This window comes from Myotis myotis, unplaced genomic scaffold, assembly GCF_014108235.1.
Source record: "Myotis myotis isolate mMyoMyo1 unplaced genomic scaffold, mMyoMyo1.p scaffold_m19_p_17, whole genome shotgun sequence".
Taxonomy (NCBI): Eukaryota; Metazoa; Chordata; class Mammalia; order Chiroptera; family Vespertilionidae; genus Myotis; species Myotis myotis.
In genome coordinates this window covers 24186808-24211832 of record NW_023416321.1, presented here as the reverse complement: position 1 = coordinate 24211832, position 25025 = coordinate 24186808, and the positions used below count along the sequence as shown (strand labels likewise).

Here is a 25025-nt window from a genome sequence, read left to right as displayed (position 1 = left end):
TCAACCAGCGGGTGAAATCCTAGACCTTAGAGAAGTAAACCTCATGAGATGGGATAGAATTCTACTGTATCCATCAGGTAACTAACTCCCTGGGTCGAAAAGTAAGAATGTAACTGATAAAAAGTCCATAAAAAAGTGGAAAATGTTGGACAGGGTGTAACGTTTTAGTCCTTTCTCATGATCAAAGAAAAAAATGAGTATGCATTAGGTTTTCTTAGAAGTTAAAATGAATAAAAAGATCCAACAAAGCAGCACTAATATAGAGATTTTATTTAAATTGTATTGAGTTTTTACAGCACATTGCATGTTTGTCACAACGCAACTGCACAGTTTGGATTTTTGGCCACGTCATGTCACTTACACCCACAAGAGCTCTGAAAGGAGTATGTGATGCACACATCTGAGCTGAGAGCCCAGTCTCTCTCCAAGGCCATGCAGTATGTTCACTGATGGGATAGTCCCTCCAAATAGCCAAACAAGAGAGACAGATACAGTCCCCGCAAAGGTTACTAATTTTACTCCCCATGTGCAATGGAAATCAAGTTAATTAAAAAGCCACTCACAACTGGCAGTAAGTTTTAATGATTACGAAAATGCTTAGAAGAATTTTATGTGTCAGAGACAAGGGATAGTTTGTTACTTTTTCAATGATCTCAGGGATTTCCCAAACACAAAATCTCCATTATTCAACTTCATTTAAATCAAAAAGAGTTCTGCTAGGTTGACCTAAATACGCCAAAACTTTTTAGGTTACATCCATGGCAAGTATAAAAGCACAGATGCTTCTCTGTAGGATTGAAGAAAAGGTCAGGACAAATATGATTCTTGTTCAATTATTTTTCAAATAAAATTTTTTTTTTCTAGGAAGCAACATGAAAGTAGCAGACAGCTACCATAGTAGTTTTAAAACAGGATAAGCCTAAGTGTAATTTACCTTTTATACACCAACAAATTAAGAAAAATGTATAAAGGAAATTCTAGTGATTTTGTTATAGGTTAAGAAAACTGTATCTGTCTCACCCACAGTACATGGCTATATCACTGTATCTTTTGGTTAAGTGCCACTGGTACATATTAATATGAAAAAAAAATGAAAAAAAATAAAACAAGGTTTGGTCCAAATGGACACATTTTCTCTCCCAATTTTGGTATCAAGGCTTTATTCTCTTCTGTTTGGGTTCCATTGTTAAGTGCACAGAAATAAACAGCAGCATTTGTACTGAAACCCTCACATACCAAACAGCATATTCTAGGAGGTAAAAACCAAACACTAAATTCTACCCTCAAGGTGTCAAGTGTTCAGGATAAGAAGCAGTGTGACCCAGAGGAGGCAGCAGCCAAGGGAAAGACAACATGAGGAAAGTGGGCAATGGAGCAACAACAACAAAAAAACACCATGGTTTTATTTTCATGCCAGGAGAGGATCAAGGTGTAGCTCCTGTGTTAGCACCAGGACAACTAGGAAGAGTCAGGCGCAAAGGGCAGGGCACAATCAGCAAATATTTCACAAGGATAATTTATGCGTTTCCCTTCTCATTCTTCACAGTGCATACCTCAAGAGCCATCACTGAATGACACAGATGACTGCCTTTATAGCTCAAAATAACTGACTTTTGCCAGGACTGAATGAACATCAGCAGAGTTTTTTCTGCTCCCAAAAATGTCTCGCTCCCTAGAACTGTCCCCCTAAACTGAATATTCACTGATGCTGGCCGATGAGCCAAGTGAAAAATACAGCAAAACCTCCACTTGCTGAACCAGTCTTAAAACCAAACTCCACAGAAAGACAGAACTAATGCAACTAGAGGAAGTGCCTCTAAAGACTGAGCCTTCATGCACAGACACAGAGCACAGAGGTACAGGATATAGTTCATTTCAAATAGGATAGGAATTCCTATTTTATATACTATAATCTGCTTTATTTCAAGGTGGAGGAGAGATGGATCTGGTTATCACTTGGAGTTTGGTTATACATATGCCTTTCTATTGCTGTTTGGGGCACACATTACCAGGCAGTATCAATGAAATCATTATCTTGTGACTCCCAGGAGAAAGAAGCTGGAGTCACCAACTCAACGTTAAGATTCCAGACTCTGGGTCTGGGTCAGGACCATTACCCCACGGTGAGGGTCTCACCCGTAGTAGAGGACATCCTGTCAAATTGGAATTCCTCTGCTCCAGTCTCATGATACCAAGGATTTCTCAAGATGGTATCTTTGAACTCTGTGATTTCATGAGCCACACCAAGGAACCTTCAAAACTATACCAGAAGCAGATTCTCCCTTCCAACCTGCTATAATTGGATAGGTCATCTCTGGCATTCAACTGGAAGCTGTAGCAATGGGTTTCTTCAGATGTTGGCTCATAAGTTCCCTGGCACGAGATACTTGGATATGTTCGTAACATGAGTTACAGACGAGAACTGGGTCATAGAGTTGCTGATCAGGAATGGGCAACTTCAGGTGGCAGCAACCGGCACAAAATACATTCCCACAATTTCTGCCAAAGCACAAGGAGGAAAGAGTTCATCAGAAATGCCACTATGCTGAACATCTGAAACTAACACAAAATAATACTGAATGCAAACTGTAATTGAAACATTTTTTAAATAAAATAAATGCCAATACATTGAGAATGAATGATACTCTAAAAGGCATTACATGAGTAAATAAAGAGAAACATCGGAAACAAGCAAAAATAGTTCCTATAAAGATGTCTCCATTTTCAGATTAATTCAATTTCATTCATATATGTGTACCTCACTTTTTCGAGCCATATCAAATCATATAAAACACCTTACCTGCAATGGTGTCTTCGTTTGGCCAACCAGAATTCACAGTCACAGTTATAGCAATGTGATGCCATATGGTCTGGAACCCAGCGAGTCACCTAACAGAAGGGACAAGAAAAAATTCCAGGTCCTTGTCAACAAAGCAGAACAACAACATTGCAACAAGGAGAGTGTCCCAGGAGGAAAAGACAAGGCCTGTCTTTATAGTTGGCCACTATTCACCTAAAAAGAAGACACTCAGTCTAAGCACTTCACTCATCTCTGAGAAATGTGAAAACACATTGGCTTGCATAAGGACCCATATTTGCAAGGACATACCTCAGTCTCTTTCTTATCAACAGGTTCCCAGCTTGCTTCTGAAAGGCAGTCTTCACTGTGATCAGAGCCAAAATCTTCTGTATCACTTCCATCCGACTCCTTCAAACATGTCTGAAGAAAAAGCGAAGACATCAACATCATCTTCATCATCTTTAGTATTTATTATTATGCATCACATGCTGTTCTAAGTGCATTACATGTGTGTCTTCGGCTGCTTCTGCCAAGTAGCTGCAAAGGAGACTACGTGTCCCACAAAGCCTAAAGCATTTGCTATCTGGCCCTTGACCAAAAAGTTTGCTGACTCCTGTTCTAAATCATCACCCTGAATGGTAAGAAGTTGTTGGCCCTGCCCATCCCATCCCAACAAGTAGGTAGCAATGAAGAGGGAATGTCTTAACAGGAGGAAGTAAAGTGCCTGTGTAGATGACAAGATATTATGGGCAAGAAGCTGACTCCTAGAAGCTCCCCAGGGACTGTAGTGCCAGAATCTGAGGCCTCCCCCAACACAGCAAAACCTAAATGGTCCTCATTTCTCACCTGGATTATTCTGAAACATCCTAACCAGCCTCCCAAACTGAGTTTCAATTGCCTCCTCCATTTGATACACTATTGCTAGAGTAGTATTCTTTTTGTTTTGTTTTGTTTTTTTCTGTAATTTTTCTTTTTTTCTTTATTAATTAAGCTATTACATATGTGTCGTCATCGCCCCATTGCCCCCCACACACACCCCCACTCATGCCCTCACCCCTGTTGTCTGTGTCCATTGGTTAGGCTTATATGCATGCCTACCAGTCCTTTGGTTGATCTCTCCCCCTTACCACCACCCTCCCCTAGAGTAGTAGTCTTAAAATACAAATCTGATCACATTACTCACTGGTCAAAAATATTATTACCTTGAAGGTAAAATCCAAACAATAAGGGAACTCAAACTGACCTTTCTGATCCCTGTCTACTTCCCCAATATCACCTCCCACCGCACTACCCAACTGCCTCCCTTGCCATTCTAGCACAAGTATACATGTACACACACACACACACACACACACACACACACACACACACACACCATTTGTTCAAGCCATACTATTGGAATACCTATTGCCTCCATGCTTCTACAAATGGTTATTTCCTTTTCACTGTCTACCAAGCTACATATGCCACATTTTCCAGCTAAGCATTATCTTCTCAGGAATGCCTTCCCTGACCTTTCACTCTACCCCAGGCCCCAACATCTGATGCTTCCCTCAAATAGTATTAAGAAATAATAATTCTAATTGTTTGTCTCTTCCAATAGACTCTTGAGTTCCTTGAGAGAAGGTTCTATGTCTTTCATCTTATAGCCCAACCACCTTTCACAGTGGCACACAGCAAGTACCCATGAATGAATGTTGAATGGAAGGCTAATGGACAGAATAAATGAATGGATGGGTGGCAGTAGGTGAATACTTACAAAATCATCCTCATAATCCATGGGAGGTTCTGCTGGAGGGGCACAGCAGTGACGGATATCCAGTCTCATTTGCAGTTCCCGCACCTGTCGACGTAGCTGCTCCACCTCTTGCTTGTACCCTGCTTCAATTTGCCGTAGTCTATGCTGGATCACATCCGTGGGAAAGGGGAGTCCATCATCATCCAGATAGAGAGGAGGCACTGGAGAAGGGCAGCTCAGTGGAACAGGCTTTGTGCTGGAGACCTGCTTTGGGTGACCGGACAACCATATCCGGTTTTTTCCTCCTGGACCAGTACAGTGTCCATTGGAATGACTAGAACAGAGAGGTGACTTCACCCCTTCTCTCTGAACCCACTGGCCCCCAAAGCAGGGCCCTATTGGCCGCATCTGCTTACTGCTCGACCTCTTGCTACAACAACCATAGGAAAGCAGCCGCCGAGGAGTGGTCTCCCCACTTGGGAATGAAGTCACCATCCCTTGGAAACTGTCCCAGTTGGACCCTAAAAAGGAGAACTCACTGATCTGGCTCTGAGAAATTGGCTTTCGGGCCAAATCCAATGGCACTTTCCCAAAGCGAGGATTTTCCAATAACTGCCCATTCCTATTATTCCCTTTTTTGTCAGTGTCTTCCTCCCCATCAATCAGATCTGGCACAGAACTGGGATGTTCCTGGTGGGAGATACTTGCCACAGACTCTGGGGGATCTTGGTTGAGAAAGTCAGTGCTTGGGTCCGGAGGAGTTTGGCAGGTAGCACTCGGTGGGTTGCAAAGGGTGCCCAGACTGTGATCTGGAGCAGATCTGGAGGGTACACCTAGCACAGAGCCTAGCTGGGCCTGTTGGGGGGCACCTGTAAGGGAGTCCTGGGAAGACTCAGGAAAATCACAAATTCTATCACACTTGTTGGAAATTACTTTAGAGAGTGCACTAACAGCTTCTTTTTCAGGGAAATGTTCAGGTGGCTCCTCTGTGCCATCTAAAGTCCTACACAGCACCTCCTGGGCAGGAGGGTCTGGAGGTGATGCCTTGGTCTCTTCCATGACTTTAATCTCAGGATCAGAGGAGTTGCTCTTCATTTCCTGGGGCGCTGTGGCACTGAGCAGTTTGTAACTTGGAGAACAGCTTTTGTGACTCTTGAAATGTTTATTGCTCAAGTAGTCTTTCTGGCTGCTGGGCAGAGGTGAGGGAAGACCCATTTCTCCTACAGTCTGCTGAGGACCTCCTACCCCAGATTCCACGAAGGCTGTCTCTGATCCCTCGGGATTGCTATGCCAGGGCTCCAGGCCTGCTCTGGTCTCTTGACAATGGTTATTCAGGTTAGGGTCACTGGATGTGCGCGTCAGAGGGCTGCTTGTGTCACAGGCAGAAAGAAGATCATCCATAGATCTGGTTTTAGGTAATCTGGAATGACAACACAATGCCACCAGGTCATGAAATGGGAGCCACCTCCAATATACAGAATCAGATCATCAAAGCAACATCAAAGCCAGAGTTCACAAGAAATAATGGCATTTAACATTACAGATAAACAATGTTCACTACAAAAAGTGTACTCTGCAAAAAAGTACAAGAACCCTGTCCTCAAGAACCCTGTCCCAAGCTTTCATCAGTCCTCACCCTACACAATCTCCCTGGGCAATCTCAATCACTCCCATGGTTTTAACTTAGCCTTCTAGGCTGATGCCTTCTAAAGCTACTATTCCAGCCAGGACTACACCTGAGCCCAAACCTAATGTCCAACTGCCTCTATCACATATGGTAAGACAGAAAGATGGGTTTTGGAGCTAGACAATACTGGTTCTGACACTTAGTAGCTATATAAGTAAGGTATTTAACCCCTCCGACACTTGGTTTCCTCCTCTATAAAATAATAATTATAACTTACAGAGGTGCTGATTCAAAATATAGGCAACCAACCACAAATGATTAAGACTACACTTACAACTCATTTTTACAACTTTTTTTTTTATAAACTAGAGGCCCAGTGGACGAAATTCGTGCACAGCGGGCGGGGGAGGCAGTGTCCCTCAGCCTGGCCTGCGCCCTCTCACAATCTGGGACCCCTCACTCTTAACTGCCCGCCTGCTCACTCCTAACCACCCCCCTGCTCACTCCATACCGCTTGGCTCACCGCTCTTTACCACCCACCTGCTCACTCCTTACTGCCCACCTGCTGGCTCCTTACCACTTGGCTCCCAACACCGCTGCTGCGCTCGCCAGTCGTGACCTCGGCTCAGTGAGCCCGGCTTCTGGCTGAGTGGCACTCCCACTGTGGGAGCACACTGACCACCAGGGGGCAGCTCCTGCATTAAACGCCTGCCCCCTGGTGGTCAGTGCATATCATAGTGACCGGTCATTCTGGTCATTCTGCCTTAGCGGTCCCTGGGCATTCGTTCATATATATATATATATATTCCCTCTTTCACAGTAGTAACCAACACAGCTTTTTACAACAATTAAGCAACAGTGTTCTCCTGAGTCCCAAGTCATAATGGAAACTTCTCCTAGTACACAGCATTCAGAAAGTTACAAGGCATTTGTGCATGCCAGATGTGTAACATTTTCAAGAATGAGCTCCTTGATTTTTAAGACAGTTCAAAAGTCCTTAGAGCAACTAAAACTTCAGAACAATTTGCCAGGGAACAGCGGAGACATCACTGGGCTCCAATTTTCAGATACCTCTGACCAGCTCATATAGAAAAATCTCCTGAAGGCAGAATTACAATATAGCTCGAGTTTTCTAAGTGTTTGGTTTTTGAAACTTATTATGTTTTAAAGGTATGTTTGTGTTTGATTTTACTTTTGTAATCAATTTTGATTTTTTCTGTGCCATGAAATTCCAGCAAGGTGATAGCAATGGTTATGATTACAGTCTCCAAGTCCCATAGCAGGGCTTGAATCCCAACTTGGCAACTCTTTTAAGTGTTTGGTTTTTCTTAATAGGAACTTTCAAATATGCAACAGAAGTAAAGTAGACAAACGAATATAAGTAACTCCCACGTATTTTACCCAGATTCAACAATATCAACAGCTTAATTCCTATGTGCACCAAAGGCTTAATAAAATAATGCTGGTAGAGACAATAATGCCTGAGAAGTTTGGAACAAGGAGAGAACTCATATCCAGCTAAGGTGGTCAGGGAAGGCTACACACAGAGGGTATGATTTCAGCTGGGGACAGAAGAATGTGCTGGACTTTAATGGAAGAAGAGGAAAGAGGCCAAGACATTTTTGATCTAGGAAATGGTAGAACCAAAGGTACATCAGGTCAGCTTTTAGAGAAACTATTTCCTTTAAAACCTTTATACCACTTATTCTTCAAAAATCCAACTCTCTACCTTGAATTCCTACAGCTCCGCTTTACTGTCAACTAATATTTCAATCCCAACCTGCCTATATCTCCTCTTCCTCCCAGAATAGACTCCTCAACTTTACAATGTCTATAGGTGGTACTGATATCCTCCTGGTTTCTAAACTCAGGGACTTAGCAACTCCATAGCCTGCTAATGACTTCTCTACAATGTCTTTTAATTTAATTCTTATCTTTTCCCTGGATTCTTCCTCTTACATCTAAATTACAACAGTGCTAGCTGGTCTCTGGGCCTCCAACTGCCAGGCTCAGTGACTAGTTCTCCCAAAATCCCAGTGTCACCAGGTCACAATGACTTCCTACAGCGATTTACTATTGACAAGGGAATCAAAATAAACTCCTCAGTGTAATGTTCAAAGCCCTCAATTAACTATCGTATATTTATTTTTATTCCTCAAAATAGCCCCTTCCCAACCCCTGCCAGCTCCAGAGAGCTGCTTCTTTTTTTATAAAACTCTCTCATGTATCCAATTCCTTTGGACCCTCTCCACTAACCTTGCTACTAAGCTCACAACTCCCTTTACTCCATTCATTTGTTTGTTCATTTAAGCATTTACTAGAGCACCTATTATGTGCCAGGCCCTGAGCCAGATATTACAGTACAAAAGAGCCATGGTTCTTGCCTAGTCTTCCATGAGTTCTCTGAGTACATAGTCACCAAATGGCCTTTTTCTTACTTCTCATTTCTCTAACAGCTTTGAATTATACATTCTTATTTGCTTAGATGCTGACTTATAGAGTCATTCTCCAATTGTCTTATGTCTTATCTTACAGCTTTTTAAAATATCTTAAATAGGGTTAATGGTTTCTATTTCTTTGGTATAGCCCATAAAACCTAGTATAGTACCAGGCAACTTGTAGGTATTAAAACAACATTTATTGATGCAAAAAATTGTATTGATTTTAAGGCAATAATTATTCAATAGGTCACAGAACTTAGAGAATCTGATAAAAAGTTATGGCCCCTCTCTCTAGAAAAGTAAACTTATAAACCGATACCTACATTCTACATAGTCTGGGGAAAGAGAAAAATCACATAATTCCTGAAACCTATCCATGGGCTCCTGATGGACTCAGCTCCAAAATTTCTAAAACCAGTAATTTAGGAGGTTAGCCTTTTTGTTTTCCTTTATAATATTCAGCCACTTATATAAGTTATATTTTATTTTATTTATTTTTTAAAAAAATATATTTTATTGATTTTTTACAGAGAGGAAGGGAGAGAGATAGAGAGTTAGAAACATCGATGAGAGAGAAACATCGATCAGCTGCCTCCTGCACATCTCCTACTGGGGATATGCCCGCAACCCAGGTACATGCCCCTGACCGGAATCGAACCTGGGACCTTTCAGTCCGCAGGCCGACGCTCTATCCACGGAGCCAAACCGGTTTCGGCAAGTTATATTTTAATTTTAAAACTTTCTGCCAGTATACAAAGATCAAAATTTGAAATGTACATTCCTTTGAACCCATCATTTTCATCTCCAGGAATTTACCTGGCAGAAATACTGGCACAAATACAAAGGTATACATATAAGGTAACACTACTAACTGTACATTTAAAAATAGTTTTGGCCCAGTCAATGTGGCTCAGTGATTGAGTATCGACCTATAAACCAGGAGGTCATGATTTGATTCCCAGTCAGGTCACATGCCTGGGTTGCAGGTTCGATCACCAGTAGGGGGCGTGCAGGAGGCAGTCGATCAATGATTCTCAGCATTGATGTTTCTCTCCCTCTCCCTTTCTCTTTTGAAATAAATACATACCAAAAAAAAATTAAAAAGGGTTTAATGTTAAATATTGTGTATTTTACCACAATTTTTTTAAAAAGATACACATATAAGGATGTTAACTAAAACATTCCCTATAATGACAAAAAATGGAAATTACCAAAATAACCAATAGAAAACTGGTTATATAAACTGTAATATACTCTAGCCTTAAACTATTATATAGCCACTCAAAACAATAAAGCAGTTTTATATTATCATGGGGTGGTAGTCTAGCACAGAGTGGGAAAAACAATTTGCAGAACAGCATGCAAAATACGATTCTGTTTTTGTATTTATTTATCTTTTTAAATATTTTTATTAATTTTAGAGAGGAAGAGAGAGGGAGAGAGATAGAAACATCAATGAGAGATAATTATCAATCGGCTGCCTCCTGCATGCACCCCACTGGGGATTGAGCCCACAACCCAGGCATGTGCCCTTGACCAGAATCGAACCTGGGACACTTCAGTACGCAGGCTGATGCTCTATCCACTGAGCCAAACCAGCTAAGACTATTTTTGTATTTTAAAAAAATGTTTCTATATGCCAGTGTGAGTGTGGACATATCTATGTAAACAACTGGAAAGACATGCACCAAAGTGTTAGCAGTGGACACCTGTGGGGACAAGGATCGGAACGAGAGGACGTTTATTTTCTACTTTTGTATTACTTGACTTTTTCCTTTAAATAAGGGATATATATCACTCATAATTTAACCAACCTCCATTCTACTTCCCCCAAAATATTCAACAAAAAGGTAATTTTAACTTTTATGTCTCCCTTTTAATTCTGGCCTTGTTCTGAGAAAGTAATGTGAAGGTCATCCATCACCCTTCGGGGAGCCTGTTCCCTGAGAGTCAGATGCTTCTGAAAGCTAATGTCGGACACAGCAAAGGTTATTACTAAGATAACAAGCTCCCCTCACCTTCTATGAGTGAACAGAAGACCATTCCCACAAACCTACCAAAACAGACCTTCCTGTCTTGTTCTCCTCCCTGCTTGGGTATGTCACACAAGGTGATAGGAGTTCCAGGAAAGAAGGCAACCAGTCTTATCTTAAGCGAGGACCTCGAAAATGCACACAGTGTGCTCCAGGCTAGATACAAGTTCTGGCCAAGTTTATCCTTCACCCAACTCAGGAAGTTGCTTTTAGAGATCTCATTTTTTTTAAAAAGGCTAATACAACCCTAGCCCCATGGTCAGCAAACTGCGGCTCGCGAGCCACATGTGGCTCTTTGGCCCCTTGAGTGTGGCTCTTCCTAAGCCTTAGGAGTACCCTAATTAAGTTAATAACAATGTACCTACTTATATAGTTTAAGTTTAAAAAATGTGGCTCTCAAAAGAAATTGCAATCGTTGTACTGTTGATATTTGGCTCTGTTGACTAATGAGTTTGCTGACCACTGCCCTAGCCGGTTTGGCTCAGTGGATAGAGCATCAGCCTGTGGACCAATGTGTCCCGGGTTCAATTCCAGTCAAGGGCACATACCGTGGTTGCAGGTTCCTTGGCCCGGGCCCTGGTCAGGGCTCGTGCAGGAGGCAACCAATTGATGTGTTTCTCTCACATCAATGTTTCTCTCTGTCTTTCCCTCTCTCTTCCACTCTCCCTAAAAATCAATAGAAAAAGATCCTCAGGTGAGGATTAACAAAACAAGCAAACAAATAATAATAAAAAAAGACTAATACAAAATAATATTGAACGTAAACTATAATTTAAAAAAAGAGAAAGAACAACATTTAGGCAAGACACAAAGCAATTATTGCCTTCTAGTAAAGAGGAGAGAGAGTAAGAAGGGCAATCTTACCTGTCCAGAGAGCGACCAGAGAACTCCTGGCTCTGAGCCACTGGGGAAAGGTAAAGATCCATGTTCTCCTCCCCGAGTGTGCATGGAGATGATGCTGGCAAGTAAACAGCTGTCCAGAGGTGCAGGGCCCGGACGTGACACACGGGATGCAGGACCTAGGGAAGAAGGCCCACGCTAGTGCTTTGTGAGATGTTCCAGGGCCTGACATCCTCCCCACTGACTCAGCCTATTCTCCCTATAGGTCTCAAAGCAGCACCTACAGGACGAGGGTTCAGGCTTACCATGTCTGAGCCAGGTGTGTAGAGAAAGTTATGAAAGTTCTTATTGCCGGCTCGCAGGAGGGCCCACACAGAGCAGGTTCGCTTGTAGATGTTACGCTTTTCTCGTTCACAGGGGTTGTTGGCCAGGAACGTGCCGTAGAGGCAGGAGTATGTGTGCTGCACCAGTTTGACCTAGGGGGCCAAGACAGCTTGCACCTGGGGGCCCCAGCTGCCACCCCCACCCTTGTCACAGGCTTTAGATCTTACCAGGAATGCTTCGTTAAACTCAAACAGGCAAGGGAACTGCTTGAGCAGCTGATGAACAGAATCAAGCCACTGGAGGAACACAGGACACTGTTCATTTTGGTCCTCTGCATTCTCCTGGTGGCCGCAGCGATCTCCAAACTTGTGTCCAAAATCCAGCCAGTCAGACTCTACTAATACTTGGAAGCCCTGCAAAGAAGACAGAGTTCAAGCACAGGGCCTCTGTGAAAAGGCTAGTGTGATGCTTCCAAGGGGCTGCCCAAAGCAAGAAGCTGGCAGCTTTAGAGAACAGGAATGAACCTAGAAGAGGACTCAAAGCTCCAATGACCTCTACTATAAAATCCTCGATAGATGCAGAGGGCCAAACACCTCCCCATCCCCCCACCCCCTTCCCCTCTGTCCTTTCCCACCCCACCCCTCTCAATACCTCCAATGTCCTGTAATATGGGTCCAGTAGTATTTTGGCCAGGGCTACAATCTGTGGCGTCCGATCCCAGCCATCTGAGCAATGCACCAGCACAGGCCGGCCTTCCCGGTCTACTGTATTAGCCACAAGCACAGCTGCCTTTAGCATCACCGACAAGTGCTGCAGCCATTTGGTGCTCTCCAGTGCTGACAACCAGCTACACAAGAGCAGAAATCAAGTATGTCACTAACAGCACTGAGGCTACAACAGTCTTTCCACCACCATGGCCAGCCACACCTAACAAAGTCCCCAGTGAGGGCTGAAGCAAGAGCCCAGCTGATGACCCTTCTTCCAAGGGTTATCAAGCAGGAAGGTAGGGAAGACAGGACCTGAGGCGAACAAGAGACTCTGAGGATGAACAGTAGAACTAGGCAGCATCACATGCACATTTAGCCACTTTCTGTCCCCAGTTCTCTGTGTTCTTTAAATAGACAACTGACTCAAACAAAAGGAACCCAGTGTCCTATGGCCGTGCCAGAGTGTTGGCTGAGAACTAGAAGTATTCTTGGAAGTGGCTCACTGCACCCAGGCCCTCAGGTCTCCTGCACCTGCACACTTCCCATATCCCATCTAATCTTCCAATAACAAGAAGTACTGGGTGGGGGATGAGATGAGAGGAAGGATGGAATCAAAGCAGGGAACACCTACTTGCTGGGGTCTGGCATCTGGCTACACACAGCGCGGAGGTACTGGAAGCTGTTCCGGATGGCATGGATGTTGGCCATTCCCATGAACACGACCTCACAGTTGGGATAGTACTCTGTAGGCATGAAAGAGGAGAGTGGAGCATAATGGCATGTCCTGGAAACAGCATGCAGGACAAGGGCAGTCCAGTGAGCAAAGCTTCCGTAGCAGGGCGAACACTCCAGGATGGGAACTAAATATACTCTGGAAATCTCAATCACCCTTTTATCTCTGAATACTCAGATGCAAAAGACTAATAGTAGTAATAATATTAATGACAAATGATAGCCATAGTATTACTAGTAATGACAATGTAGAGTAAATTCTCAATAATAGTAGTTGCTCTGTGCCAGCAATTTTATAGATGTAACCTCTAATCATCCAACAACTCTGCAAGGTATGCATCATCCTCATTTTACAGAGAAGAAAATAAAACTTAGATTAAGGAACTGAAGCATAGTTACAGCTAATAAGTGGCAGAGTCCTGATTCCAAGCGAGGTTTGTTTGGCATCTTTTACACAGTGGGCCCCTGCTCGCTCCTCACCAAGACCACCCTGAGCACAGGCTGGCTGCAGACATTGGGAGAACAGCAATACCTTCGCATTCGCAACCTCCACCCTTAGCCCGGTTAGCCACTGCCGCAGTGTAGGACCGAGCATCCAGAATCAGTAGCTTCTGGGGAGCCGCTGTGCTCTCCACTCCAGAGCATGCAGTCAAGGAGGAATCTAAAAACACATCAGGGAAGACCCTGGGTCAGCCAGCCACCCAGCCTCACCCTACACTGGGGTACACCCTTTCAAAAGAATATACAACTTGGAACCCCTCTCACCCTACAGCCTCTCAAAAGGCAGGGACCAGGCACCCTGCATATTATCATCTTCTTCCCATCTTCTCACTGAGGACTCCCTGGAAGCCAATGAGGCCAAAGTGGGGGCCTGCTCTCCAGAGGGCCAGCACCACCCACACCTTACCGAAGTCAGTGTCACATGCCTCGCTGGCATCACTATTCCCAGTGCCGAGGGAGCCCCCAGTGGCTCTTGTCCCTGGATCGAGGGCACAGGCTTTAGCGATGGATGTGACCAGGTACTCATCGTCAGCATTGCGCCAGCCCCACCAGCTGATCTCCGGCTGGCTGCAGCGGGCGATGGCAGCCCCATTGCGTAGGTGTCTGACAGAGCAGAAAAAAACCATCATGCCCTTGGCATTCATAGCCCCCTGAGACTCCGGGGGACAGACTAAGATCTCCAAAGCCAGCAGAAGCTACTAGTTCATACAGGCCATGAAAATAGCAACCAAAAGCCCCTAGAGGGCTTTATAGTTTACAAAGCACTATCACATACATTTTTCAAATGGGCTCTATATTCCCAGGGTGACCTTGACTCATCAAACCTGCACAGCACCTGCTCCAGGTACAGACACCCAGCAGGAGAACAAGCCTGAGCCCAGAGCATGAACAACTCCACACCTCAACACCTGTCGTCTCACTCCATTTAGCTACAATGCTCTAGTCAGGGGTCGGCAAACTTTTTCGGTAAAGAACCAGACAATAAATTTTCAGCTTTGCAGGTCACAGCCCGTCTCTGTCACAAATTCTTCTTTTTAAATATATCTTTATTGATTTCAGAGAGGAGGGAGAGGGAAAGAGAGATAGAAACATCAATGATGAAAGAGAATCATTGACTGGCTGCCTCCTGCACGTCCCCTACTTTGACCAGACTCAAACCTGGGACCCTTCAGTCCGCAGGCTGACGGTATCCACTGAGCCAAACCAGCTAGGGCTGTTTTTGTTTTTAATAATTATTTAAAAATATAAAAACAATTCATAGCTCACAGGCTGCACATGAAACAGGCTTCAAGCTGGATTTGGTTCACAGGCCATTTTGCCAACCCCTGTTCTAATGCAGTATTTTATACATACATACACACATCCTCAAAAAAAAAAATGAAATTGAATAAATTCTCCAAAAGCCTCAGCCTTAGGAGAGAAGAAACTGAGACAGTTTTTGTTTTAAATTAGTTCATAGCCCCTTCCTTGCAGGGTGTCAATTCTCAGTCAACCACGCTGCTGCAAACCGCCACTTTTGATTCCTTCCTTATTGCATAAAAAAACGTCCTATTTGCAGCCCCCATTGCCTCACCTGTACACAACCACGGGGATCCGCTTCCATGAGCGGAAGGAAGCTACATTCTCCAGCTCCTTATCTGTGATCCACACAGGAACCAGCAGCTTCTGGGGATAACTTGGGCACAATCTGAGGAGAGACCAGATGGGGTCACCAAGCTTGATCTAAGACAGGTAATAACCCCCAGGGCTGGCTTTGTAGGAAAAGGGATGGGGAGCCCTTCTCCCCACAGAGCCAGGGAAGCTATGCCCACCATGCTTCATCATATGTGCAAGGGGCCTGGGTCTGGAAAGGTGTTTGGTTCCCCATCCCCTGCCCTCTCACTTGTAGTTGCTGTTGATGTGAGAGACTCTCCAGACATTCTGCAGGTCAAAGCCCATCCTCACCAGCTCAGCCTCCTGCCGACATCGTATGTGTTCTCCTGCAATACAGCCCCCACGTCTGTCAGCATCCAAGAGCACCATGTCCAGCGATGGGGGAGGGATGAGAACCAAGAGATAAGAAATCCCACAAAGAAAATAGCCTGGCCTGACCTGGCTGACACAAGTGGGTATGCTGATCCTCCTCAGTCAGCCCCAGGCACCAGGCGTGGTAGGCAAAGGCAAAGAGGTCCTCAGGCTTGGCAGGTCTCGCTGTGGCCCGGCTTAGCCGTGACAGCCACTCTTGGCACTGCTTGAAAGTGGAGAAGTGGCACCTGCCAGGCAAGAATCCACAGAGTGAGGCAAGAGGCAGGTGTGCAATGGGGCCAAAAGGGTCAAAAACGGCCAAGGAAAGCTGTGGGGAGAAGAGGCTGCAAAGCAGGCGGTAACAGAGACCCTGGGGAGGAGCAAGTACACTAACCAACACCCAAGAGAAGTTGTCTTTGTGACAATTCTTTTCCCAAGAACTCTTGTCCTTGAGACACATCTGTCTCCTCTAGTAGGGCCCCAACATTGCTCATTTCAAATCTGAAGGCTCTCACATGGCCCTGAAAATTGCTACTCTTTGTGTTCTCCCTCATGACTCCTTAACACTAACCTTCTGCTTCAGGCAGAAAGTCTTGCTCATACTATTCCTGTCTCCTTGGTTTTTTTTCACTTCTGCTCGATAATGTCTTCCCTCAGCCTAGCCACATCCTACTGATCCTTTGAAGATAGTTCCAGTCCTGACTCTTCCTTGAAACCTTCCCAGCCTACTCCATTCCACAGATTCTTCCTTTCTTATTCTTAATGTGCTAGGAGTATGAAACAGCAAGTTTTTCCACAGCATACTGCCACATGTCAAATCTTCCTTCAGAACTAGACTTTAACCTCCTTGAAGGGAAGGGCAATGTGGATTCTCCTCCTGAATCCCTATAGACTGAGCACATGGCAGGCTCTAAACTGGGCATTCTTTTAATAATCCTTGGAGTCATCCCAGACTCCTTTTTCACATATCCAATCTGTAAGCAAGTCCTGTCATCTCTGCCTTAAAAAATCTGACCGCTTCTCAGTTTTGAGAATAGTACAGCTACCGCCCTACACAGGCCAGCATGATCTCTCACCAGGGTAACTGCAATAGCTTAACTAGTTTTTCAGCTTTTGCCCTTGCTTTTGCCCCTGTCCCCTTCCAACTATTCTCAATATAGCAGCCAGCATGATTCTATAAAACATTAATCAGATCACATCACTCCTTTGCTCAGAACCCTCTAGTGGTTTTTCATTTCCCTCAAAGTAAAAGGCAGTCATATGAAAGCCTGGCACCCCCCTGACCTCTCAAGTCTTCTATCCCAGTACCCTCACCCACATGCACTCCATTCCAGCCAAGCTAACCTCCTCATCATTCTTTCAACATGCCAGGTACAAACTCACCCCAGGGCTTCTGCACTCAATTACCTCTGTTTGGCACACTCTTCCCCAAAATATCCACATGGTCACTTTCTTCAGGTCTTGACTCAAATGTCACCTTTTCATTGCAGTCTCCCAAAGCACTTTGTCTAAAGCTACAATCTTCACCCACATAGCACTCCATATCCTCTTTCCCTGCTATATCTTTTACCTTTACACTTAGCAACACGTAACATATTTTATTCACTGCTAGTATCTCCCCACTATAATATATATAAGCCCCATGAGGGCAGAAAATTTTGTCTACTTATTCCCTGTACTATCTCCAGTGCTTAGAACAGTCTGAACAAACAAATGAACCAACAATAAAGGTTATCATTCTATGTGCTTTCCTACATATTACCACATATAATCCTTATGACAACCCCATGAGCTAAGTATTATCCCCATTTCTTCAGGTCAAGATACTGTGGGTCAGAAAATTGACCACCCAACCCAAATAAGGTTTTCACCTTTTATTTCAAATTTGCAAAAGTGAGGCACTACCTTTCCTTTCTTGCTCCACAGGAAGCCTGCAGCAGAAAGGTTAGGGCAAGATTAGGGTGAGAGGACCTGAGTGAGGCCCCGTTGTTCTCACCTCACCACTTTGGAGTCCTTGCAGGCAATGTGCAACTGGAACATATCACGGCTCTCCACACTGTCAATCATCCGGAGGGGGACCTTTAGAGAGGAAGGGCAAACTGAAAGCTTAGATCCCCACTGTCCACAGCACTCTTCACCCCCCCCCCCCCCCAGCCCAGATGCTGATACATTAACAGAAGAAAGGAAACCGACATTTACTGAGTGCCTATTAAGTTCCTGCTAATTGTGCTGGGTCCTCTACATATGTGACCCCAGTTAATAATCACAAGAACCCTGCAAGGCAAGTCTTTTCACCTCATATTATTAAGAAGGCAACTGGGCCTCGGATGGGTGACTTGACCAAGGACATATAGCTGGCAAGTTGGCAAACTTCCAACAATTCCACTATGCCCCTTAGAAATCCAGCAACAGAATAAGGGGAAGAGAGAAGAGAGGAAGAGAGAATAACTGAGACAGAAGACCTATAGCTGGAAGAATGAGGCAGGAAAACAAAAAGTTAGTGGGAAAAAGAAGGGAACCCCAACTTCTTGGAGACGTGATCAAGTACAGCATTGGGGCAATTCCACATTGCACCTCACAGGGATTCTGGCTTGGTTGTGGGAGAACAAGACAGGTACTCACGTTGATGACAGAATCCTTGAATTTGATATGCAGCCGGTAGTTGGAGATGGCAATGAGGGCATCAGCTGCCCGGCCCAGGAACTCCACTCCCTCACCCTGCAGCACTGTGAAGGGCACCTGGCAAGGGGCAGAGCATCCTTCAGTCCAGATCTGAGTCACTCTTCCATTCCCCTCTCCAGCCCCTGACCTGTGGGAATCCCTCTAGAAAAGCTGGGCCGAGGCAGGACAGAAGAGTCCTCTCCATAGTAACAGTACCAGGCAACAGCTATACAGGAAAGCTGCCTTGCCTTCCCTGGGGCCAAAGGCTCCATAATGCAATGCAGACAGACTCCACAGACTGCCTTACCTTCAGAGACTGGGGAGCAGGAAGCCAGAACTCTGGTACTAGATCCCTTAGAGATACTTGGGGGGAGGGAGGGTATTTTTTAACCAGGCAGGGAGCTCCACCCACCCTGGGCCCCCAACTCCTCCTTACCTGCAGATTCTCCTCCTCTTTCACTAGTTCCTTGGGGGGGAACAGATCCTTGGCTTGGATGTACTCCAGGCTGGGGGGCCCCTCCTCACCCTGTGGGGAAGGCCTCAGTCCTAAGTCACCAGCTCCACTTGACCCCTCAGGCCTCGTTCTACTTCCTTCCCCTCAGTAAACCCACTTATAGCTCATGGACACTGATAAAGGTCCTGGTCACCAGAGGATGGAAAGGAGGCCTGGCTTGGTGAGAGGGGTAGGGTGAAGGGGGTACTCAAGCCTAGTAAGCCTCAGGGAAGAGTAAGGTCCAAAGAGAAAGGAATCTATACTCCTCAAAGGGGGGATCTCCTATAGAACCAAAATTTCCCCCGTGGAGGAGAGAAACCTAAGAAAAAGAAAGACTAACGTACAGGTAAGACAGAAGTGGGAATGGAAAGTGCTGCCCTGAGGAAAAGGAACCAGGTGTGGCAGCCGGTTAGAGACAAGAGGGAAAGCAGGCACCTAAGCCGCTGAGGCTTCAACCTGGTGGGCGAAGGAGACAAAGAGGAGTGGGCCAGGGGATTCAGTGCTGTGCCTCTAGAGGGCCGTCATGGGTGCTTTCCAAAGGAGGACATGTTTGGAGCTGAGCTTATCTTCCAGTTAGGCCCACACTGCTAAGCAGCCCCCAACACCCACCAAGCCACCTGCCCTGCCTGCTGATCAGAGGGGAATTCCTGAGGATACCCACAGCGAGCAGAAGTCACTCTCCCAACCACCAGGGAGGGGAAAGAGGGGATCCGCACACCTAGAAGACACAGGGAGACCCAAGGACAACCAGGGTAGAGAGGCCTGGCAGACACCCACAGCGGGTGAGGAGGTGAGGGTGGGAACATCTGAGAGGACAGATGGGGAAGCTGGGAAGGAGCATTAGCCAGAGGGGAGGAGGGGAGGGCTGGAAATGATGCAGAGGTACGGAGGCCTGCAGAGTCAGGGAAGATGGAGAACAGAGGCTGTCTGGGGGACAGTCAAGGAGAAAAGACTGGCGTGTTAGGTGAGGGAAGGAGTGGTGGAAGGGGGAGGGGACTGGAGCCAGGGAGACAGCTCAGACATCCTGTGTCCCCCAACCAGCCCCCTAAAATCCCAGGCAGCCTACTAGCCACATCCCACAGCCCCTAGCAAGAATGCAGCGGGTGGGACCAAGATGGAGAGGCGGAGGGAAAGGGATGTACCCCTGCAGGGCGGGGCCTGGAGATCTGCAGTCAAGGGCAGTGGCTGCGGGACCAGCACGAATCACAGAATTTCCATCCCCGGGCTTCGACAACCCCCAACACCCGAAGATCAAAGCAAATCCAAGAAAGAAAAAGAATACCCCCCTTCTCCTGCCAGAATCCTTGAGAAGGGGGATGGGCTGAAATTCAGAATCTCGAGGGCTGGCCCTGGGCGGGGCTGCGGGTGCAGCAAGCGCTGGGGCCCCGGGCCCACGCAGGCGGGCCGGCACTTACAAAGCAGCTAAGCATAGAGCAGGAGACGCGGGCGGTCAGGCTCATGGTCGCGGGAGGTCTGGGCCAGCGCACATGTCCCCGGAGCCGCTGCGCTGCCCGCCAGTCCCGGGCGCTCGCCGCATCCCGGCTGTGGGGCCCGCCAGGTGCAGCCGCGGAGGCCAGGAGGCAAGCGCGCTGGCGGCGGGGCCTCGGCGGGACTCCCGCGCGCCTCTTCCCTCCTCTCCACAATGGAGCGAGCCCAGCTCCGCCCTCCGACACGCGCGCGAAAGGGAGGGGAGCCAAGAGAGGGAAGCGCCCGAAACCGCGCGGAGGAAGGCGGGGGCGGGCCGGGTCCTCGGCCCCACCCAGATGCACAGACTCCTCCCTCCCCGCAGCCCCTCGGCGTGGGAGGGGGTCCTCCGGGATATCTAGGGGCTTTCGGGAGGCTGGGTTGCGGGGCTGTCCACAGACCGCGGGAAAGGGGAAGGCGAGACGCCTACATCTTTTCATTTCCCATCTTCCCAGGTGAGCCACCCCACATCCCTCTTGTTACAAATCCGGCCCTGTGCCCCCTCCCCCCACCACCCCACCGCTGAGTTCCCTCAATGCCTGTGAATTCCCACGATGGAGTTCACCTACATCCACCTCATGTTCTTTCCAGTTTCAAGGCTTCGTCATTTCCCTCCAAAACCACCACCCATCGGACCCCTGTCCATCAGGGTCCTCCCATCCCCCGACCTCACTAAATCCCACTCCCTTTTTTGCCCATTAAAATGGACACTGGGCTAGTGCTAGGTTGGTCATTCCACACTCCAGAAAGAGAAATTCTGTGTTTTATTCCAAGGCCTCTGCCCAGTCCTACTCATTCCGCTCCTTCTCTGCCCTGTCTCACATTCTCAGACTTCTGGGTAAGAAAGTCTTTCTTGGAAGAGAAAGGATTTCTCAGGTTGAGACAGAGAAAGGCTAGAACTGTGGACTGCAAAAACAAAACTTGAAACCCACGGGTATGGGCCTGGTGGGAGTTGGGTAGAGGGCCACGGAGCAAGGAGCAGTGATAAGAGGCTCAAAATGTCCCCAAGAGTCAAAGAAGGAGCTGGCTGGAACCCCACACTTCTTGTGCCTGGTAACTTTCAAGGTTTTAGTTTGGATTTGGGTTTGGGTTTTGGAGGAAGGGAATGGGAGAAATGGGAGAAAACCTGACATTTTATTAAGCATCTACATTTTATCTCACTAAAACCTTTCAACTCCCCAAAAAGTAAGCCTTATCTTGTTTTACTGAGAGACTTCAGGCTTAGAAGAAAGTATGCAGTTACAGTTAATAGAAAACACAAGGGAACATTATAACCACTCCCCGCGATATTCTGGGCACCCTGAGCGTGCTATCCTGCCATGTATCCAGTCACCTGTTGCCTGCAGGAGCTTAATGGACAGCAGCACCTTGGAGCTGGAGAAGCCCCACAGTTTTGGAGAGGCCACTCCTGACATAGCGCCCACAATATTCAAGGGCCCCACTAGGAAGTACAGGATCTTGAGATAAAGGAGGCCTGGCTTTTCAGACCAGAACAGAGAGCTTCTACCAGGGATCCCAGAGAAAGGCCATTGTGAAAGGCTAAGAGAGCCAGTGGTAGCGTGGTGAAGGCATAACATATGCAGAAAACGATTTCTAAAGGCTCCCTGTCCCAGTGTCGTATACCGGCTGATGTTTTACAATCTAAAGAAACTTAGTTTATCTCCTGAGCAGATGAACCTGTTTAGGGCCTGAACAGAGTAGCCTGGAGCTCAAGGTCCAGGAGGGGTGGGCAGCTTCACGGAGAAAGACACAAGGATGACAGAACACACAAATTCTGTGGGAGAAGAGAGTACTCACCATTCTACCGTGGTGAGGGTCCTGGCTGCCTGCTTTTCACTGTAAGGAGACATAAGAGTAAAGAACACCATTAACATTACCATGGAATCAACAAATGCTATACATATACATCTACTCCTGAACTTCTCTACAATCCTTATTCTCATTCCTCACCGAGAGTCCGGCCTCTCTACAAGTCACCATGCCAGACAGAGGCAATGGCAGGTACACGGGGAGAAAGCAACAAGTGATTCTGCAGGGTATGAAGTCAGCCACGAAGTTCTGGAGCAAGAGTAAGTATCATCCAAGATTATTCAGCAGAATTCAAGAGTCCTGATTTCCAAGCCCAGAAGAAGTGCAAAACACTCCAACCCCCTGTTCTTTACGGGAGAGCAAAAGAACTGCCACCTCTGACGAGACAGAGGCTGCTCAACCAGGACTCACTCCTGGCCCTGGTGGGGACATGAATCCACGGGAATGCTCTGCTGGCCTCTGAGACTGGGAGTAGTACCCACCTGACCTGTCTACTGGGGGCAGAGTCCAAGGCAGAGGGCAGAGGGAGGAGAACACAACCTGTGATCAGAAGGCAGCGGGGCTGCACAGCTACTTGACACTAAGTGGGTTAGAGAGAGGAGGCCCACAGTAAGGACAGAATCAGGCCTCGGAGACAGTACCTGTCAAATGGGCACAAGCAACAAATTTCAGGATGGGCCTTCATGGCCCACTGAGGGCGCAAGGCCCGGTTTCACTGACACTTTCTTTCATGCCTGCTCTCTGAGCTCGGGCAGTCTCGTAGTACCCGCTTCTTCCCAGGGAGCAGGATAAAAGCCTCCATCTGTATTCCTGCCCACCACCCTGATCACAGCCCACGCTTCCTCATGGGACAGCCAGCAAGCGGCACGCCAAAGGTGCTGCCTCACCGCCCACTGGCACGCAGCCTCAGGGAAACGGAGGGAGAAACATGGACCAAGTCTGGGAGGCCCAGGGTTCCTAGACCTAAGGGATCTAGCCCTGGGGGTGTCGGGGGGAGGCGGGCCAGGGTGGCAGGGGAGCCCAGGTGCCCAGGTTCTAGGGGCGGAGCCTAAGGGCCCGGAGGCGGAGCCCCGAATGACAGAGGGCGGGGCTCACGAAAGCCGGTGGGGTCGGGGCGGAGCCGGGTAAGACGCGGTCTTTGCGGTTCCCAGACTGGGAGTGCACGGGGCACGGTGACTCACCCAGGCGGCGTCCGCCCGACCCTCCGAGGCCGCGCTCTCACCACTTCCGTCTCCCGCAGCTGCTGAGGCCGCGCAGCTACAACCCCACCACGGTGCCCCTCTCCCCAACCAATCGTATCCCTCGTCTGTGCCCGCCCTGGCCAATCGCCACCCCAAGTCCCGCCCTGTCTTCACCACGCAGCCACCGCCCTCACCCTTCACGCCGCTCATTGGTCAAGTTGGGCAGACGCCCTCCCAACCTTACCCTATCGGGTGCCCGAAGACAAGACTGTACCTGGAGGGATGAGGCGCGGGACTGGAGAAGAGATGCGACCAATGGGAAATCACAGCGCGTCCCTGCGGCAGCCAATGGGAAAGCAATAAAAGCGGGGCTGCTGGCTAAGGCTCCAGGGGCCGGAAGTAGGAGAGGCCCGTCGCCTACTGGTAGCGCAATTGAAGGCGGGGCCTTGTAGGGTCATAGGCCTTTACAGTCACTTCCGGTGACGACCTCTCCTTGGGAATATTTGTCAGAAAGGTCTCCTGTCCCCCCTCAGTCTATCCATTTCCCGTCTTGGTTTCGCGGCGGCCATCCCGTCCCAAAGCGGAAAGGGAGGAGAGGCCCTGCAGGCTAAGAGAAGGAGGAGGGCTTGGGCCTGAGGCTCCGTCTCTCTCTCTCTCTCCTCCGTCTGCGGCGGGGTTTTCCCTCTTCCGCGTTTTGACCCTCACTTTTCATCGGCGAACGGGCCCTGCCGTCCTTCATGACCTGCATGGCTCCTCTGTCACTCCTGAGTTAAAGACCTCACGTCTGAGAGAGGAAATCCGGACCTGAGACTGCCATTAGCTAGCGGCCACCGCCTAGTAGTCTGTGCTGGGAGTGGTGAATGGGACTGTCCCGAGGACCCGGCTCTTCGCTCCGCCCTTCCTCTCCTGGGGAGCCAGGCCGGACCGCGGGGCGGAGGGTGGCCGCTGGGGGGCGTCGTGGCCGCGGGTACCACGAACCCTGACAGAAATGGAGAACAGTTGTTGATTCAGAGTCTCAACAGATGGCTTGAGTTTGGAGTGGGCCCCAGTGCTTTAATGCCAGCTCCCGCAGCCAAAATGTCTTCACGTGTCTGCTTATAGAACGCTGGAACTTCTCCTGCAGTTAGTAAACGCCGTGAGAACAGGAACCTGGGCTGGGTCTAGAACAGTGTCTGCATCCTAGGAGATGCCTGATAAGCATTAGTTAAATGCTGAGCTCTTCCAGGGCAGTGGCTTCTCGGTTCACTCCCAGCGTTTACGGTAGTGTTTGGTGATGACAGCGGTTTCCACATGTGCTCAGTGCTCTGTCACAGCTTCCTAGCGTACAGAGCTTAATTCTGTGTATCCCTTTCCCCAAATCAGGGGAAACAGGAAGGCAGGAGGCTGCATGAAGTCAATTCCATGTTTTCCCAAAGGCAGATATCAGATCCAAAACTCCATAGAACTGAATGTACTATGTGGGGAAAATGGAGAGGCCCAGGCCCAGATAGGAGAGGCAGGAGAGAGATTGGTGAGTAAAAAAGAGGGGCCAGACTATTCTAGGCAGGGACTGAAGCCTGTCATGGGGGAGGAAATTTCCCCTCCTCCCCCCTTCCCTACTAGACGCCATAATCCAGCACCCTCCTCCAGAAGCCTGTCAAAACTGGGTCCTAGGATCTTCTTGATCTCCG

The 25025-nt window shown here is 47.6% G+C and overlaps 1 protein-coding gene across 9 annotated transcripts; it reads right to left on the bottom strand.

Moving 5' to 3' along the window:
• Positions 1–252: 252 nt before the first annotated feature.
• Positions 253–24955, bottom strand: MTMR4 (myotubularin related protein 4). Of its 9 annotated transcripts, none has more exons than XM_036340417.1 (19): positions 23630–24955; positions 22163–22201; positions 18845–18934; positions 18370–18486; positions 17744–17826; positions 15835–15995; positions 15626–15722; positions 15317–15430; positions 14150–14346; positions 13775–13903; positions 13142–13253; positions 12455–12650; positions 12031–12216; positions 11785–11955; positions 11504–11658; positions 4560–5958; positions 3110–3220; positions 2801–2889; positions 253–2499 (listed from the first exon to the last, which is right to left on the bottom strand). In XM_036340417.1, exons 2-19 carry the CDS (start codon positions 22163–22165, stop codon positions 2322–2324), a joined length of 3588 nt encoding a protein of 1195 aa, XP_036196310.1. In that variant the 5' UTR covers positions 22166–22201; positions 23630–24955; the 3' UTR covers positions 253–2321. The 9 variants fall into 9 exon arrangements, with proteins under 9 accessions (XP_036196310.1, XP_036196309.1, XP_036196312.1 ...); XM_036340416.1 differs by lacking the exon at positions 23630–24955 and adding an exon at positions 23356–23477; XM_036340419.1 differs by lacking the exon at positions 23630–24955 and adding an exon at positions 22816–22834.
• Between the last annotated feature and the right edge of the window lie 70 nt (positions 24956–25025).

Coding starts and splice junctions, on each gene's coding strand:
- MTMR4 (XM_036340414.1), bottom strand. CDS start 20,361: ATGAGCCTGACCGCCCGCGTCTCCTGCTCTATGCTTAGCTGCTTT. Junction 15,996..17,743: donor AAGGACTCCAAAGTGGTGAG/GTGAGAACAACG, acceptor CTTGCCTGGCAG/GTGCCACTTCTCCACTTTCA. Junction 11,659..11,784: donor ACACACCTGGCTCAGACATG/GTAAGCCTGAAC, acceptor CTTCTTCCCTAG/GTCCTGCATCCCGTGTGTCA.